Source organism: Entelurus aequoreus, linkage group LG13 (genome assembly GCF_033978785.1).
Source record: "Entelurus aequoreus isolate RoL-2023_Sb linkage group LG13, RoL_Eaeq_v1.1, whole genome shotgun sequence".
In the NCBI taxonomy this organism is placed as follows: Eukaryota; Metazoa; Chordata; class Actinopteri; order Syngnathiformes; family Syngnathidae; genus Entelurus; species Entelurus aequoreus.
The window spans coordinates 38043778-38064034 of record NC_084743.1 but is presented as its reverse complement, the minus strand read 5'-3'; the positions used below and the strand labels follow the sequence as shown (position 1 = coordinate 38064034).

The 20257-nt window shown below is 40.3% G+C and overlaps 1 protein-coding gene across 11 annotated transcripts in view; it reads right to left on the bottom strand.

The window, feature by feature from the left end:
• The window catches only part of hecw2a (HECT, C2 and WW domain containing E3 ubiquitin protein ligase 2a), a 304402-nt gene that overhangs the window by 182276 nt on the left and 101869 nt on the right, over positions 1-20257 (bottom strand). For all 11 annotated transcript variants that reach the window (XR_009828322.1, XR_009828323.1, XM_062067818.1 and 8 more), the window contains 3 exons: positions 12129-12351; positions 11883-11975; positions 1268-1418 (listed from right to left, as the gene is read on the bottom strand). Coding sequence is in view for 9 of the 11 variants with exons in the window: in XM_062067818.1 (XP_061923802.1) it covers positions 1268-1418; positions 11883-11975; positions 12129-12351 (467 nt within the window). In the remaining 2 variants the exon portion in view is untranslated. The remainder of the gene's footprint in view (positions 1-1267; positions 1419-11882; positions 11976-12128; positions 12352-20257) is intronic.

Below are 20257 nucleotides of genomic sequence, written 5' to 3'. Positions count from 1 at the left end.
TGTCTGGATACAAGGGGATCCCCTGCTGGCCTCCCTATGGACTGGACTCTCACATTATGAAGTCGGAACCCGGGATGGACCACTTCTCTATGCATCAGTCCGTGACGTTTCGGCGCTCCGACCTGTCTACATATAAGAGGATCTCCCTGCTGACGACCCTATGGACTGGACTCTCAGATTATTAACCGTATCCAAGGTTTCTCATTGTTCCTATTGGGTTGAGTTTTTTCGAGCCGAGGATGTACTTTGTGGTTTGTGCAGCCCTTTGAGGCACTTGTGATTAACGGCTATGTAATTAAACATTGATTGATTTAACTTTGAAAGTGTTATATTAAGCGTTATGTCAAGTGCTTCATTGACTGTTAAGTCAAGTGTTTCAATAATTGTTTCATAAAGTGTTATATTGATAGTTATATCAAGTATTGCATCAAGCGTTTTATCAAGTGTTATATCAAGTGTTTCATCTGCGTTTTATCAAGTATCAAGTGTTTTACTTAGTGTTCCATCAAGTGTTACATCAAGTGTTTCACTTAGTGTTTCATCAAGTGTTAATATCAGGTGTTTCATCAAGTGTCATATCAAATGTTTCATCGAGTGTTTCATCAAGTGTTTCATCGAGTGTTTTGTCAAGTGTTTCATTAAGTATTTCATCCAGAGGTTTATCGAGTGTTTCATCAAGTGTTATATCAAGTCATATAGCAAGTGTTTCATCAACTGTTTCATAAAATGTTTAGTCAAGTGTTTTATTGAGTGTTTTACCAAGTGTTATATAAAATGTTTAATTAAGTGTTTATAAAGTGTTTCGTGAAATGTTTCATTGAGTGTTTCATCAAGTGTTTCATTGAGTGGTATGTCAAGTGTTTCATCGACTGTTTCCACAAGTGTTTCATAGATTGTTCCAAGGAGTGTTTTATTTAGTATCAAGTGTTCTACAAAATGTTTAATCAAGTGTTTTAGTAAGTGTTTAATAAAATGTTTCATCAAGTGTTTCATTAACTGTTAAATTAAATGTTTAATCAAGTGTTTCATTAACTGTTAAATTAAATGTTTAATCAAGTGTATCATGGAGTGTTTTGTGAAGTGTTACATCAAGTGTTTAATTAAGTATTTCATTGAGTAGTATTTCAAGTGTTTCATCGAGTATTTCATTGACTGTTTCATCATGTGTTAATGGTGCGTTTCATGGATTGTTTCATGGAGTATTTCATCAAGTGTTGTATCAATGTTTTATCGAATGTTTCATTAAGTGTTTCATTGAGTGTTTAACCTGCGGTTGAGTTGTTCCATTTGCTGAATAGAGTTAGACCGGGTCAGGCCCTGTTGTGCAGGAGGTCCAGTGGGTCGCTGCCATGTGGTGGTTCTGTTCACATGGTCAACAAAAAAAATTCTTCCATGACTGTCAATTCGAGCCTCCCAGTCTGAAAGCAGAACAAGTCAACACAACACCTTAAACATTAAACACGTCATCAAACATGTTCAAGTACAGTATTGTATATGAAAACATTAGCTCCACAATTGATGGTTTCACATTTCAGAATATCATCTTTAAAGTATATATTGTATACTGTGAAGAGTCTTAGTGTTTTTTTTTTTTTACACTAGTCCTGGACTTTGGCTCAATTCCCCTGGCCCCTCTGGCCTTCGTTCACACTCATCATTTGTGTTACGACATGTCGCTGACTTTGTTTTTCATATACTTAATTTGAGTAATTATGTTTCCTTTGTGCAAGGTGGAGGCTTTCAATAAATATATATATATATATATATATATATATATATATATATATATATATATATATATATATATATATATATATATATATATATATATATATATATATATATATATATATATACACACACAAATAATATTGTATATAATATTCATATTAATTCAGTACTAATAACGGTAAAAATTTAAACAATACCCATCCCTATTTTCAAGTTGTTTGATTGTTAACTGTACAGGAAATGGTGCATGAACTGGTACTAAAAATCCACACTGTGTTTAAAGAGGAATTGCACTTCTTTTTTAAATCAATCCTTACTTGAATCAAAAACACACAAGTATTTTCCTTTTTTTGTGCATTCTAAATTTTAAACACGGCTAGTACGGCACAGCTTACAATGTAGCTAATGGGATTAATCTATTCCACCTATAAAGCTATCTAAAAAACATCCAAAAACTGCTAAAAAATACTAAATTTACATGCCGTGACCTGCATATTAACCAAGTATTAGCGACATCGTTATTATATGAGTTTACACCAAGGAACTATTTTTTAGCAACACGGCGCCTTGATAACGGAGGTAGTAGCTACTGCAGCTCCTGACATACTGAGCTGCTGCATAGCCTCTGAGTTGGTAAGAGTTTGTGCTAAATGTAGCACAAACTCAAAATCATGATTTGCACTTGTGGTCATAAGCAGAGAAGTTGGTAAACCTCGTAATTGTACTTCCATGACAAGATGCTTCTTTGCACCCAGCATTTTTATACCCGAGGAGTGAGGATTATGATGAATTATCATTTAAACTAGGACACAAGTCTTGTGTTTCCCGCTTAGATATTGTATAGCGGATATTGTACAGTAAGTGACCGTTTTATTATGTTCGTAGTTTGCTTTTTTTTTTTTTTTTTTTTTTTTTTAGCACTTAGCAATACTGCTACTTTGTGTTTAACTAGAGCTGGATCTGGTTGCTCATCCTACGTATATTCAGATCATCATTTATCCCACAGTAGTCACAATTAGTAAAAGTTGTTTTTGTTGACGGTAGTAGCGTAAGTTGTACTGCGCTTTGTGAAATCAATGTGCACAAAAAAAGATAAATGATAATGATAAATGGGTTATACTTGTATAGCGCTTTTCTACCTTCAAGGTACTCAAAGCGCTTTGACAGTATTTCCACATTCACCCATTCACACACACATTCACACACTGATGGCGGGAGCTGCCATCCAAGGCGCTAACCAGCAGCCATCAGGAGCAAGGGTGAAGTGTCTTGCCCAAGGACACAACGGACGTGACTAGGATGGTAGAAGGTGGGGATCGAACCCCAGTAACCAGCAACCCTCCGATTGCTGGCACGGCCACTCTACCAACTTCGCCACGCCGATGTGTACAATTATCAAAATACTGTAAATATTACATGTTTCTATGAATGTGCCTGATACTACATTACATATATACTTACAGCATGTATATACAAAATTGTTGGATGATTTTTTAGAGGGCTTTCATAGGCAGAATAGATCAAATCCCCATTACCTGCATTGGTAGCCGCACCTTGAAAATATTTGAAGCCATCAGAACACGAAACACACTCCCTGCTCTGCCCCCAAAACCCCAAAACAATAAAAAAACATTCCAATTTCATTTATTTATTTAGACAAATTGTATCTATTCATATTACAGCCGTCCCACGTTACATTGTGCTTCGAATGTAGCGGCTTCACCGCGTCACTGTTTTTTTATATACTGTATATGTATTATTTTGTGGCAATCAACAAATATTCCCCAAGCACGATTAACGTCCCATTTCTGGATTAAAGGTTACACTGTTTGTTTGTTTGTTTCCGTTTTTTTTTAAGAATCAGTCTTTAAAAAGGCATTTTTAGGCCATCTCTATTCTTACTAGCTGAGTGGATACGTCATACGTCAGCAACCAAAAGGAGGTTTTGTAACATGTAACCTGCTTTGAAAAGGTTTTACTATAATTACTATACTAATTAATACAATTCGAGAATTGGTTTGACTCAAGAATCGATTCTGAATCGAATAGTCTCCCCAAGAACGGGAATCAGATGGAATCGGGACGTGCCCAAAGATTACCACCTTTACTATTTTATGTATGTTATGTTAGGGATAGCACAGGGGTTAGTGCATGTGCCTCACAATATGAAGGTCCTGAGTAGTCCGGAGTTCAATCCCGGGCTAGGGATCTTTCTGTGTGGAGTTTGCATGTTCTCCCCGTGACTGTGTGGGTTCCCTCCGGGTACTCCGGCTTCCTCCCACCTCCAAAGACATGCATCTGGGGATAGGTTGATTGGCAACACTAAAAATTGGCCATAGTATGTGAATGTGAGTGTGAATGTTGTCTGTCTATCTGTGTTGGCCCTGCGATGAAGTGGCGACTTGTCCAGGGTGTACCCCGCCTTCCGCCCGATTGCAGCTAAGATAGGCTCCAGCACCCCCCGTGACCCCAAAAGGGACAAGCGGTAGAACATGGATAGATGGATGGAATCGATAAGAGAACAATTAAGGAACCAAATTGTTAAGCAGTATCGAAAGTGGAATCGGAATTGGAAAAGTTTTATCTATTCCCATATTGTTATATCACTGTTGCCTTGTCCTTGCACTATTGTTGTTGCAGCAAATGCGCTGAGCATGAGAAACTTTATGTTGTTACTGTATGTGGAATGTGTATGTGTATGTGTATATAGAAAATGACAGAAAATAAATCTTGAAACCTTCATCTGACAATACCATTCTATAAAAGTGTCACACTCAGTGTTTCTCTGTCTGGATCGCTACACTGATGTGTCCAACCATTCATTCAGCACCCAAACGAGGCACCGCTAGCTACTTCTTTTTGCTTATACCTGCGTTATTAATGAACCGAGTTTCTGTACCTTGTTTCCACTAAAAATGTTCACCAAGTAATTAAAGAAACACAATTGTTTGTGTGTGTGTGCGCACTGGACCTGCACAATATATACAATATAAGATTAAAATCTGTGTTTTTTCAGCTGTGGTCCCTACGGGCCGCAGTTGTAATACACTTTCACACCACTTGTGGCAGTAATGACAATGTCAAACAAACAGAAGAAGTCTGTACCCAAAGTCGTAGAGAAGTTCCCCAAGCGCAAAAAAATATGAATAAAGTGGTGAAGCTGTATTTTAATTTGCAGTTTAATTGTATTGACAGTATAGCTAAGAAACATATTCATTATTAATTCAGTTTATTTTCGCAAAACCTAACTGTATGTAAATGTATTAATTATTTATTTTCAATTTTTGTAATTACCCTGACCTAAGCCTAATGTTTATTGTTCAATCAATAATAACTTTTCTGAATAAAACACCGCTCCATATCATTCAACAAGGTTGTAAACTGTAATTAGGTTAGATACAATTATTGAATACGATTCAAGTGTTAGTTATACAGTACCAATGATTGTCACACACACACTGGGTGTGGTGAAATTTGTCCTCTGCATTTGACCCATCCCCTTGTTCACCCCCTGGGAAGTGAGGGGAGCAGTGGGCAGCAGCGGTGGCCGCACCCGGGAATCATTTTTGGTGATTTAACCCCCAATTCCAACCCTTGATGCTGAGTGCCAAGCAGGGAGGGAATGGGTCCCATTTTTATAGTCGTTGGTATGACTCGGCCGGGGTTTGAACTCACAACCTACCGATCTCAGGGCGGACACTCTAACCACTAAGCCACTGAGTGTTAATGTTTTAGTCGGCCTCGGGCCCCTTTGCAATGGAAAAATTGGGCTTTGAGGTAAAAAATGTTAAGAACCCCTGATATAAATTATACAAATTTGGTCGACAATGGAGCTTTTAATACTATCGCTATATCGGGATGATGCACGTTGATGACACATTCTAGCTGTGTCCCAAAAATTTGACAGCGACAAGCAAAGGCATGCATCCTCACTGCAATGCAATAATAATATTAATGGATTATATTTATATAGCACTTTTATAGACATTCAAAGCGCTTAATAGAGATCTGAGAGCCCATCATTCATTCGCTCCACATTCACACATGTAGCATTCCAGCAAGCGGCAAATGTCCTACCACCGTGCAGAGACGCTTTTTAGTCAACAATCCTTGCCTCCATGTCTGCAAATAAACTATGTTTCTAACAAGTATCATCTCTGGAGTACTAGGTATAGCTAAACATTAGGGATGTAACGGATTCAAAAAACTCACGCTGCGATATAATCACAGTAAATGATTTTATATAATTGTAAATGCTTTGAAGTGGGAAAGGGGTAGGATTAAATAAGCTTTGCTTCTTCCTACTCCTTTTCGGGCATTATGTAAATGAAATTATATGAAATTGTGTGATGTATTATGATGAAAATGTGTTCATGTTCGAAATAAACTAAAAGAAAGAAAGAAAGAAAGAAAGAAAGTATTAACGCCACGGTACAATACTATTGTGGTATATGTCCAAAAAAATAAAAGCTTGGTAAAAGTGCCATAGTGTGTAAAATGAAGTGGCAGGTTGGCTTAATAGGACTGGCTCTTACAATCCCTGATGAAATCAGTACATACTGGGGTTGAAGATATTCTTGGTGGGATTGCCACTGACTGACTCATTGGGTTTTTCGGCCTTTTATCGCAATACACCCTTGTCCAAGGCTGGCCCACCACAGGTTGATCAGGCCTGGGTATGTGTTATATACAGTGTCTTTCATTTTAGCTGCTCCTTTCGGCCACAATGGCAAGTACTTTTAACGCCTTCCATTGGGCCCTGCCTCTGATTCTCACCTCCTATAGGAGCTTTGTGGAGGAGCTGGGTGCCTCTGCAGCCCACCTCCACTGTACGCACCGTTACGCTCCAGCCTTGCTCCTATGCTTCGGCCGCTAAGTTGGCGTAGCACAGCGTTTTCCTTTCGTATGGCTCATTGAAGGCATACACCCAAGGGACCGTCAGCACAACTATGAGGACACGTTGGCAGGCATTGGACCAGAGGACCAAGTCTGGCCGCAGGTTGGTCACTGCGATTTCAAGTACGAATGTGAGCCTCTGGCTTAGGTCAACTCACATTTCCGAATCTCGCTGCGTTAAGTATGCATGAGTCTGCAGTTGTTCCCTTGTTCCGTTGTTAATCTCCTTCCCAAATGAAGGAGGATGTGGGACTACGTCCTGAGTACCTATAGGCAAGGTGTTGGTGGTTACCCTCTTCTGCTCAAGTTCTGCGGCCAAGCACCTCAACACTTGGTTGTGATCCCATGTGTATCTTCCCTGAGTTAGCCCACCACTTGAGGTTGGCATGGGCTGCACACTGGAGATTGGTCGGATGCTCTCTAAACCAGAGATGTAGGTTAATTGGAGAGGGGAGGAAATTGTACATGGCTCTGATTATGACACTCAGCCTGTTACACTCCATGTTCCATAGTTCGCCCTATCCAATTTTCCTCTTTTCCACGCCATCCAATCTCATCCATCGACCTGCTGGGCTTGGGAAACTGCTTTAGCACAGCTCCTCCACCACGGGGAAGCCTTTTAAAATGTATGTGTTGTTGTTCCCCGCCCAAAGCCCCCTCGGCCACGCTATACATGACCCACAATGTCCCGGTGTTTGAAGGTGGCCTTTGCTTCCGCCATTGCTGCAGTTGACTTCCAGCGTGGCTCGGTTGGTAAAGCGAACATGCCAGCAACTTGAGGGTTCCAGGTTCAAAACCTGCTTCTTCCATCCTCATCACTGCCGTTGTGTCCTTGGGCAAGACACTTTACCCACCTGCTCCCAATGCTACCCACACTGGTTTAAATTGAGCTTAAAGATGTAGATAATGGCTTTCATAATCTTTGAGTCTGTAGAGAAAAGCGCTATATAAATATACCTATGAAGGTTCTCATTCATCCAGGTCGTTGTCATCTCACGGCGTTCAATCGGTCGCAACTGGACTTCTTGGTTTGTCTTGGAAGACGTTTCGCCGCTCATCCGAGTCAGCTTCATCAGTTCGTGCTCATAGACTTAGATTGCTCAGAACTAGTCCAAACATTTCTTGCCAAAACCCCAAATATTTATACTCCAAAAACCAGGAAGTTGTGCCTGGCAAGGATAGTTTCGCCCTATTGTCGTGAGAAAAACAACTGTTTTAATGCAAACGAGCAATCCTAAATGTCAAAGCCAACGACACTCGTTGAAATGTAAATTCCCCTGGTTAGCATTGAGGTATTGTGTGGCAGAACGATCGCTGTGGATCTAGTACTACCAGTCGAAAACAGTCTGAATCGCCCGTGTAAGCATTCCATAAGTTGTAAACAAGTGGCACAAATGGCATTCTGGTGACCTTCTGGTCACTTTCTGTGACCAGAACATTTCTAACTCCTGTTATTTGTTGGAGGCTAAATTGCAGTCTTTAAGGAATGGTTGAAAGTACGGTGTTGTATGTGGGAGACAGGTGGTGTCGCAGACCCCCTCCTCTGTTCAGGGATCGTTTTTCAATCTTGACATAGATGGCTTCCCTCACTCCTCTTATAATATAATTCACTTCACTTAATTTCCTCCTGTGGTTAGGATAGGGGCTGCACCTCGAACGAATTGATCCTGGGATTCTATGAGGGTATTTTTTTATTTATTTGAGGAGTTATTTTCTTTGGGAATCAAGATCCCTCCGTTCCTTTGCCATGCCCTTGGTATACTCTTTTTCCCCATGCCACCTTCATTAGCTTCCAGAGGTATTTCAGGACACAAGGGGCATTCTTATAGAGCCTAAACAGGATGTCATTGGGTCCTGGGGCTGATGCTGTTTTAGCCCTTTTTACAGTTCTCTCAACTTCGCTCCATGTCGGGGGCCTTGTGTCCATCTGGTGCTCAGCAGATTGAATTGGTGGCATGTCTTTTGGGATGATGACTCGCACCTTCTTCTGTTTGTCTGAGTAGGTCGTCCTCAGGTGCTCCTGTAGTTCCCTTACAGCTACTTTAAGGTCCCGTTTTTTTCGTTGACAGAGGTTTTTGGTGAACTTGTAGAGACTCGAGTCCTTTCCGTTCTTCTTACAGGCCTTCTTCCAATGCTTTCTCAGACTTCTTTTTTCACAAGCCTCTCAATCTCCTGCTGTCTCCTGGACTTGAGGTTGGGCTGTTGGTTCCTTCTGTGTTTTGTGGTTGCTGCTTTTTACTCCAAATCTCTCTGCTTTACAACTGTAGATGATGTCTTCAGTCTTCTCGAGTTTTCATTTAAAAGCTATTTTTAAACCTTCTAAACGACAAACTAGGTCTATGTTGGTGGTTTCCTTAATGAAATACTGGAGAGACATATTCTTAAGTGGGGTTGTAGATATTCTTGGTGTAATCAGTACTGACCAGTAGGGGTCGCAAAACAACACATTATCAGTTGTGTGCCCCCGACTCATTGGTGTTTCGGCCTTTTATCACAATACATCCCTAGTACTGACCACTAGGGGTCGCAAAACAACACATCATCAGTTGTGTGCCCCCAACTCATTGGTATTTCGGCCTTTTATCACAATACATCCTCGTCCGAGGCTGGCTGACCACAGGTCATGTATATGTTGTCTTTCCGTTGTTGTCAACAGCCCTTTTACAGTGATCACTGGCTTAGAACCAGAATTTAGATTTGGTTAATAGGACTGGTTCCTACAATCCTTAATGAAATACTGTAGAGACATATTCTTAAGTGGGGTTGTAGATATTCTGGTGTAATTAGTACTGACCACGAGGGGTCGCAAAACAACACATCATCTGTGCCCCCGACTCATTGGTGTTTCGGCCTTTTATCACAATACATCCTCGTCCGAGGCTGGTTGACCACAGGTCATGTATATGTTGTCTGGTGGCTCCATGCGGTCATTTCGCAGCCCATGCAGTGTCTATCTGTTTTAGCCACAGCCAGTGGCTGCCCCTTGCTGCAACAATGGCAAGTAATTTCATTGCCTTCCGATGGGCCTGGCCTCGATTCCCACCTCCGTTAAGAGCCTTGTGGTGGAGCTGGCTACAAAGTATTTGCACCCTAACGCTACAGCCTCGCTCCTCTGCTTCGGGCGCTAAATTGGCATAGGGCAGCCATTTCCTTTTGTATGCCTTATCAATGGTATGTTCCCAAAGGACCGTCAGCTAAACGATGAGGACACGTTGGCAAGCATTGGACCAGAGGACCCAGTCTGGCCGCATGTTGGTCACTGCAATTTTGGGTGGGAATGTGAACCTCCGGCTTAGGTCCACTCACATTTCCCAATCTCTCACACTGTAATGTTTAGGATAAACATTCTTACTGTAATTGTCTATGGATATTCTCATTCATCCAGGTCATTGTAATCTCAGGGCATTCAATCGATCGCAACTGTTTGGTTTGTCTTCAAAGACGTTTTACCTCTCATCCAAGTAGGCTTTTATCAGTTCATGCTCATAGACTTAGATTGGTCAGATCTATTCTAGCTAGTGGTGCCATTCTTACTGTAATTGAACACAAACATAATGCTGAAAAGTTCTAATCATATTTTTTACTTCAAACAGGTATTTCTAAGTGAAAATAATTGTGCAGGAACATCTACTGTTTCAGGCAAATATTTATAAGAATAACTTACTGTTGACGTCTTTAAAGTAACAATGTAAACATTCAGTGTAACAAGAATAAAACAACAATGTACAGTTTGGTGTCTTTCAACTTTTACATTATGAGAAGCAATGTCTTCTATAGTGGTCATTTTTATAACAGTCTGGAAAATGTTGTTTCTCAGAAAAGCAAACTAACAAGATAACTTTTAATAATGTAAATACCGCACAAACTGATGTATGGCTTTGTTGGCTTTAAAAATATTTTCTGTGCGACGGTTTATGAGGTGCCGACTTGTCTAGACCTGCCTTCCGCCCAAGTACAGCTGGAATAGGCTCCAGTCCCCCGCAACATCAAGAGAGGCTAGCGGTAGAAAAATAGATGGATGGAGTGGAGATTTATCAAGTAGCTTTTTAGTTTACTTGTATTTTCCATAATGAACTTTTTTTTTTCGGTAATTTTCTGCACAGCGGTGCGACGAGACCGGCTGGCTCTGTATCCCTTTGGAAACGCTCAAAACGTAAGTGCCGTGCTTCGCTTTGCAGAATGCAGGTTTTTTTTATCTCTGCCAAAAAGGTTACGTTTTGGCCTGAGCTTGTTTGTTTGTTAGCAACATAACTCAACCAGTTATGGACAGATTTAATGTCCAAAAAACAACTCCTTTTAACAAGTACAAACACACTTTACTTCCTACTTACGGTGTTCCACGCCTACACCTTGCCGTCCCTGCGCTGTGCAGAGGATTTTGAGAGGTGTAGTTTATTTACAGACCCGGTCAACGCTAAAACGGCAGTAAAAAATACATCCACCAAATTTGTGTCTAATCCCGTTACACCTCGCGGTATTACTGAGAAGACTTTGAAACCGAAATATTGCGGTATTTGTAATACTGTTACATCTCTACTAAACATGCTATATTACACACCGTAGGAATATATGCTAACCGCCAGCTAGAGCTCTTGAAAGTAAACAAAATACAAATACCACAGTAACGATACCAAGTACTATACTGTAGTAACAGGTTGATACAATTATTTTAGTTTTATTTACAAACTCAGGAAGTAAGTCCCTGGACACAGGACAGCTTTAAGGAATAAAACCAAACCTGTGTTTTGTCTGATTATACTTTTGCTAAAAAAAATGTATCATTTAATGATCTTGAAAATTAGAAGTATCAGTATCAACATTGATATGACTAATACTGTCCCTGGAACTACTTTGTATTGAATCGATAGCCAGATTTGTAGTATTGCCCATAACTATAGTAAAGTATAAAATGGAAGAATAAGTGCTGAACAGAAGTGTAGATAGAATCGTGTTATAGCAGAAAGTAACTTGATATTAAAAGTAAATTAGCAAGTAGATTAATAAAAGTTTTGAGAAAATAACACACCAAAAAATTACGCAATATGTTAGCGCATACAATCAGCAGCTAAATTAGGTGCCTTTGTGACCCGTTTGAAAATGTATCTATTATCATTTACATACCAAATAATATATTGTGATATATCGTTATTGCAGGGGGCTGCTATATACAGTGTATCACGATATAGATTTTAGGTCATATCGCCTATCCTTGGTACGTACACAAACACACACAGACACACACACACAAAACTCACTGGGTGGAAGAGGTTCGTCCACACGTTGATAGCGGTGAATGTCTTGTCGAACAGATGGAAGGGACCTAACAGGATGACCATTAACAGGAGAACCTGTTCACACACAATAATTAATGAGTCATTACAAGTTAAAAGAGATGATTCATTTATTTCTTTGTAGATATTTAAACAAAGCATTCATTAAATTCCATCATTTTGTGTTTTATTGTGTTTGTGCAAAGAAAAAAGGAACAGACCTCCCCATACCTTCCTCTACATCTGTTTCTATGTTAACCATCTCCTCATGTGGCTTTGAGTCATCTTCGTCTTGGTCTTCCTGGAGGCTCAGCTTCCTCACACTTATCGCCAGAAAGTTATCTTGCTCTGAAGCTGAGGCCGTTTCTCCCTGTCCACGGCCTTCATTGTCTGCATTGCCACAAATTATATTTTCTCCGGAATCAATGACAGGGTCTGGAACTTCCTCTGCTTCCTACAGGAACATCAGAAGGGAAACATCAGCTTTCAAATGTTTCACACTCCTGAGGAAGCGTTGCTCTATCGCAGAAACAACTGAACAATGGTGATAAAGGCTTGCATAAGACGTACAAAAAAATTAAAAGTTAAGATTGACAAATGTGTTTTTTCATGGCCGATACCGATACAGATAATTAGTAGTCAAGGAGGCCGATAACCAATATTTGGACCAGACATTCATTTGCAGTAAAAGTTATTTAAACATAAAAATTATGAGCACCACAATGAAAGCAGCAGAGCATACCAGGAAAGAACTGTCACAATAACTTAAATAAATGTTCTGTCAGATATCAGAACATATTCTGGGAGAATCATTGACAATGCGAGTATTTTCGAACTATAGAGCAAACCAGTATATAAGTCGCACTCATTAAAATTTTAGAAGAAAAAAATATTTCCCATATATTGGCAGCACCGGACTATGAGCCGCAGATATACACATTGTTACACCTTATTTACACAGAAAGATTTTGTAAATGTTTATTTACATACCTTAATTGTTTCCAAACAGTGCCTGTAAGCGGCAGTAAAACGGCTGATCAAATAAAACAGACTTCATCATCAAGCTAGTTCTCCAGCCGCTAAACAGAATCAATAACTTCACAGTGTCTTTGTGGTGAATTTATGAAACTGAAACAATACAAAAAGAATGCCACTGTAAGTTAATAATACTAACAAAGACACACGTAAATATGTTAGCATATTAGCTAATGCTAACGACGCTAGATTCATTTTATTACGACAGACTAACAAATTTGCATGAAAACACTCCTACATACATCACACATGGAACGGTTTAGTAAGTATGAATTGTTTAAGTTATACAGTAAGACTTACAAACTTGGAGTGATGAATTAGTAATACATACAAGTAAAAACGCTATGAATAATTAACGTGGACCCTGACTTAAACAAGTTGAAAAACTTATTCGGGTGTTACCATTTAGTGGTCAATTGTACGGAATATGTACTGTACTGTGCAATGTACTAATAAAAGTCTCAATCAATCAATCAGACCGCTAGAAGATGGAACGTCACTTGCAATTCTTGTTGAAAGCTCAGTCTAAACAGAAAGCCAAAGCAGCACTGCAGCACCTGCAGTGAGCAAAGCCCTCCAAAAATGGCGCCATAGCACAGACAATAATACAACTATTTGCAATATGGCCGTCAGCAAAACATCCATGAAATTAGGCGCAGGGTTCAAAGCATAGAAAAAAAGTATCGGCCAATAGTCCACAGTTTACTGTATTTTTTAATTCTTAAATTAACTTTAAAAAAAGGGGGAACTTTTCTCATGCAGGGCTAGTGCTTGAGCAGTGGTTATTATGATCTACTTTACTAATTGTGTACCACTGGTATAGCTAATGCGCAGCTTTAAAGTGTACAAACACAACTATGCAGATGACACTCAGATCTTTGGGTCACTGATGGCAGGTGAACGTCGGCTTGTTGAGTCACTTTGCCGCTGCATCAAACATATCATTGTGTGGATGCCAAAACAGTTTTCTTCAGCTAAACTACTTGAGACCCTCTCCCTGAAACCAAATAATCAAGTTAGAAATCTAGAGGTAATAATTGACTCAAATTTGAAGTTACACAGCCACAATAAGTCAATAACATCAGCAGCCACATGAAAAACTGTAAAAACTGTAAAGCAGCTCCAGTACATCCAGAATGCTGCTGCTCGAGTCCTGACTAGAGTCTGGAAATACGATCATATTAGTCCACTGCTTAGATCACTGCTCTGTCTTCCTGTTGCTCAGAGGATAGACTTTAAAACAGCTCTCCTTGAGTCCAAGTCTTTTCATGGTCTTGTGCCAAAGTAGATCTCTGACATGTTAGTGGTCTTTTGCTGGTGCCAAGAGTCAGGACCAAACCTGGTGAGACTGCATTTCAGTTTTATGCTCCTAAAATCTAGAATTGTCTTCCAGAAGATGTGAGATGGGCCTCAACGTTGGCAATGTTAAAATCCAGGCTGAAATCACTTTCATTTAAAGGCCTACTGAAATGATTTTTTTTTTATTTAAACGGGGATAGCAGATCCATTCTATGTGTCATACTTGATCATTTCGCGATAGTGCCATATTTTTGCTGAAAGGATTTAGTAGAGAACATCGACGATAAAGTTCGCAACTTTTGGTTGCTGATAAAAAAAGCCTTGCCTGTACCGGAAGTAGCGTGACGTCACAGGTTGAAAGGCTCCTCACATTTCCCCATTGTTTTCAATGCAGCGAGAGCGATTCGGACCGAGAAAGCGACGATTACCCCATTAATTTGAGCGAGGATGAAAGATTCGTGGATGAGGAACTTGAGAGTGAAGGACTAGAGTGCAGTGCAGGACGCATCTTTTTTCGCTCTGACCGTAACTTGGATACAAGCTGGCTCATTGGATTCCACACTCTCTCCTTTTTCTATTGTGGATCACGGATTTGTATTTTAAACCACCTCGGATACTATATCCTCCTGAAAATGAGAGTCGAGAACGCAAAATGGACATTCACAGTGACTTTTATCTCCACGACAATACATCGGCGAAACACTTTAGCTATGGAGCTAACGTGATAGCATCGGGCTTAACTGCATAAAGAAACAAAATAAATAAGTCCCTAACTGGAAGGATAGACAGCAAATCAACAATACTATTAAACCATGGACCTGTAAATACACGGTTAATGCTTTCCAGCCTGGCGAAGGTTAACAATGCCGTTGCTAACGACGCCATTGAAGCTAACTTAGCAACAGGACCTCACAGAGCTATGCTAAACACATTAGCTATCCATCTACGCCAGCCTGCCCTCATCTGCTCATCAACACCCGTGCTCACCTGCGTTCCAGCGATCGACGGTGCGACGAAGGACTTCACCCGATCACCAATGCGGTCGGCGGCTAGCGTCGGATAGCGCGTCTGCTATCCACCTCAAAGTCTTCCTGTTTTTGTTGCTGCAGCCAGCCGCTAATACACCGATCCCACCTACAACTTTCTTCTTTGCAGTCTTCATTGTTCATTAAACAAATTGCAAAAGATTCACCAACACAGATGTCCAGAATACTGTGGAATTTTGAGATGAAAACAGAGCTTTTTGTATTGGATTCAATGGCGAATACTTCTGTTTCAACGATTGACGTCACGCGCATATGTCATCATACATAGACGTTTTCAACCGGAAGTTTAGCGGGAAATTTAAAATTGCACTTTATAAGTTAACCCGGCCGTATTGGCATGTGTTGCAATGTTAAAATTTCATCATTGATATAGAACCTTTATTTAACCAGATAAGACAATCCATTGAGATCAAGATCTCTTTCACAAGGGTGACCTGGCCAAGAGGTCAACAGCACATGTCACAGAGCAGTTTCAAAATAAATACATTAAGACATACATTTTAAAATACATAAGAGAACTGTAAAACAACAGAGATTTACATCTTTAAAAACACAGGCACTGTGCAAACGTCTCTCGCTGTTTGTCCCTCAGGACAGAACGGAAGGCTCCAAATGGAAGTAGTTCTGTAAGTTTCAGTTTCGTCTGCAATTCATTCCATGCCATAGGGGCAGCAATGCCAAAAGCTCTTTTGCCAAATTCAGTCTGTACATGAGGAACAGTTAAAACATACAAATTGTTAGAACGTAATGCGTAAGAGCTTCTTTTTCTTTGTAACAGAGTACACAAGTATGGAGGTATTAAACCTAAAAGAGCCTTATAAATTAAAGTCAGCCAATGTGTGTATCTGCGTGCACTCAATGAAGATAAGTCTGACTTCATATACAGTTGACAATGGTGGGTGAGACTACGACAGCCAGTAACAAATCTTAGTGCTGAATGAAAAACAGTGTCCAAGGACTGGAGGCATTTAGATGAAGCACTAAAATAAAGCACGTCTCCATAATCAATTACAGGCAAGATAGTTGCTGTCACCAATTTCTTTCTGACTTTAAGAGAGAAGCAGTTTTTATTTCTAAAAAAGAAACCAAGCTTTACCCTAAGCTTAGAGACCAAGTTGTTAATATGGGCTTTAAATGAAAGCTCCTGATCAAGAGTAAAACCCAAGTACTTGTAATTTAAGACCTGCTCTATAGGGTTTCCATGTGATGTTACAATATTTGGAATATTTTCCAGTAGCACCCTTGAATGAGAGAAAAACATTACCTTGCTCTTATCTGTATTTAAAACCAATTTAAGATCAAATAAGCAAGCCTGGATGACATCAAAAGCAGCTTGTAAAAACTCAAAAGCCCGAGTGATGGAGGTTGAACAGCAATAAATAATGGTGTTGTCTGCATAAAAATGGTACATTGCATTTGACAAATTATTACAAAGATTATTTATGTAGATAGAAAATAAAATGGGCCCCAGCACTGAGCCTTGTGGAACGCCTTTGGTAATGTCCAGTAATGAAGAGGTGGTCCCAGCCACCTGTACACGTTGTGTTCTGCTGGAGAGATAGTCTGTGAACCGAGCAGCTGCATTTTTAGATAATCCAACGTGATGAAGGGCTTGAATTAACAGACTGTGGTCTACTGTGTCAAATGCTTTTGACAAATCAACAAATAGGGCGACACAATATTTCTTGCCGTCTACAGCCTCGATTAAATCATTGAGGACCTTAAGAGCAGCTGTAATAGTGCTATGCTGTTTTCTAAAACCAGATTGAAATGGAGATAAAATATTGTTTGATTCTAAAAAATCCTCTAGCTGGTTACTGATGATCTTCTCAAACAATTTTGCTAAAATGCATAATTTAGAAATTGGTCTGTAATTATTTATATTTGTGGGTTCACCCCCTTTTAGCAGGGGAAGAACAAAGGCCGATTTCCAGATTTTTGGAATGCTTTTACTTGTTAGACTTAGGTTAAAAATATGCGAGAGAGGCTCAGCAACAAAATCAGCAGCCAATTTTAAGAAAAAGGGTTCAATTTGGTCAGGTCCTGCTGCTTTAGTTGTGTCCAGGCTCTTTAGTGCACTGTTTACCTCGGATATTGATACAGGTGTGAACTCAAAAGTGCAGGTGCTGCGTCTATTTACAGCCTGTGGTGTATTTGGTATATTAACATTAGTTAAACCAACATTTTGACAATTGAGGATTCAACGACTCAAACAAGGATCCGGCAGAAACAAAATACTCATTAAAACAATTTGATATAGTTGTCTTATCAGACAAAGTACCAGATCGAGTAATTAAAGGACTTGGAAAGTAATTTGTTGTCACATGATTTAAAGAAGTCTAATTTTGGCAGTAGACTTCTAATAATTGAATGAATTAAACCAAGACCTGACCTAGCTCTAAATTCATCAGGAGTACTGATGTTGTACAAAGTTGGGCCTGGATTTGGTTGCACATTGCCTGATAGAAGAAGTAAGAGCAATATAAAAATGTTTCGTTTCATGTGGCAAGGTAACCCGATGACAACATTACTTGGCTTCACAATGTCAAAATGAGTAATTTCAGAAGGAGAAAAACATCTATTTAACACAGAAATACACCATAAATGAAGCTGGTTAGAATTATTTAGCACTGACCCACATGTAGATATCAATAAGCTTTGTGTAAATGCTGTAGTTTCGTAGGACCAGGTGATTGTTATTGCGTTCGGTGGAGTTAAAGGTTGGTGGAGCACCTGGTCAGGTACCCCACTACAATTGCAGAAAACAAGTCCAGGAAAAAGCATTAATATTAAATACAAAGCTTTTGTCAAAGTCATTGTTAAATTGGTTTACTACCAACCCAGGTCCAATATTCAAAGTTCAGATGTCCAGGCTACAGCAGTTGGAAGGCCAAGCTAAGGCTAGCAAAGGCCCAGCCTTAGTCAGTCTGAGGCTAAGATAGATCCAGGCTGTGGCAGATGGAAGGCCAAGATGAGCTAGCAGACCCAGTCTGTAGGCAGTGAGAGGCCAAGCTGGGGCTAGGTTAGAGCCAGGCTGTGGCAGATGGAAGGCCAAGATGAAGCTAGCAGACCCAGTCTGTAGGCAGTGAGAGGCCAAGCTGGGGCTAGGTTATAGCCAGGCTGTGGCAGATGGAGGGCCAAGATGCAGCTAGCAGACCCAGACTGTAGGTAGTGGAAGGCCAAGCTGAGACTAGGACAGATCCATTGCAATTTTCAGTAAAGCACTTTGAATTGCCTTGTGTACGATTTGTGCTCTCTAAATAAACTTCCCTTGCCTTGCCTATCACATGCATATTGCATCTGCTGTTGACTAAAGCAATGGCAATATTGCTAAGAATAAGGTTCAACTCCGCTTTAACGGGCGGAAAAGCTACGTTGTTATCCTCATTCCTTAAACCAGTGGTTCTCAAATGGGGGTACGCGTACCCCTGGGGGTACTTGAAGGTATGCCAAGGGGTACGTGAGATTTTTTTAAAATGTCTGTCAAAAAGAACTGTGAAAAGAAATGCAACAATGCAATATTCAGTGTTGACAGCTAGATTTTTTGTGGACATGTTCCATAAATATTGATGTTAATGATTTCTTTGTTTGTGAAGAAATGTTTCGAATAAAGTTCATGAATCCAGATGGATCTCTATTACAATCCCCAAAGAGGGCACTTTAAGTTGATGATTACTTCTATGTGTAGAAATCTTTATTTATAATTGAATCACTTGTTTATTTTTCAACAAGATTTTAGTTATTTTAATATCTTTTTTTTCCAAATAGTTCAAGAAAGACCACAACAAATGAGCAATATTTTGCACTGTTATACAATTTAATAAATCAGAAACTGATGACATAGTGCTGTATTTTACTTCTTTATCTCTTTTTTTCAACCAAAAATGCTTTGCTCTGATTAAGGGGTACTTGAATTAAAAAAAATTTCACAGGGGGTACATCACTGAAAAAAGGTTGAGAACCACTGCCTTAAACGGTGGCTTAAAAGGGCAGAGGGTAACCCTAAAATGAATAAATAAATGAAAAAATGTATGAAAGCGACTGTACACTGAGACATTGGTCACACACCAAGACATATTTGGCTCAACCTAAAAATTCGTAGACTGAAAATAATGCAAATAGAGATGTTCGTGAATCAGGGTTCCACTTTAATAAGAACAAATACATACATACATACATACACACAGGTGCGGATGTTGTTTATGGACTTCAGCTCGGCGTTAAACACAATCATCCCGCAGCACTTGGTGAGCAAACTGGCCCCCCTTGGATTCAGTACTCCCCTATGCAACTGGCTGCTTGACTTCCTCACAGACAGACCCTAGTCTGTGAGAGTGGGCGACAACACCTTTAGTGGCATCTCCCTGAGCACCGGCTCCCCCCAGAGCTGCGCCCTGAGTCCGCTGCTGTTCACATTGATGACCCATGACTGCTGCGCCAGGTCCACTACTAACCACATTGTGAAGTATGCAGACGACACAACAGTAGTGGGCCTCATCCGTGACAACAACGACATGGACTTCAGGGAGGAGGTGAAACATCTGGTTGACTGGTGCAGAAACAACAACTTGGTCCTGAACGTCGACAAGACCAAGGAGATCATCGTCGACTTCAGGAGGTACCAGTCCAGTGTGACTCCACTGCACCCCCAGCACCAAGTTCCTGGGGGTGCAGATAACTGACAATATGACCTGGTCCCTACACACTCTTGTAAAAAGAGCTCAGCAGCGCATGCACTTTTTGCATCGGATGAAAAGAGCACAGCTCCCTCCCCCCATTCTCACCACATTCTACAGAGGCACTATAGAGAGCCTACTGACCAACTGCATCTCTGTCTGGACTGGAGCCTGCAGTGCTTCAGACTGGAAATCTCTACAGAGTGTGGTGAGGACGGCGGGCTCCATGTAGTGCAAGAGTCGCCAACCCGTCAATCGCATTCGGCCAGTTGATCTTCTGGACCCATCCATGGTACATCCACCC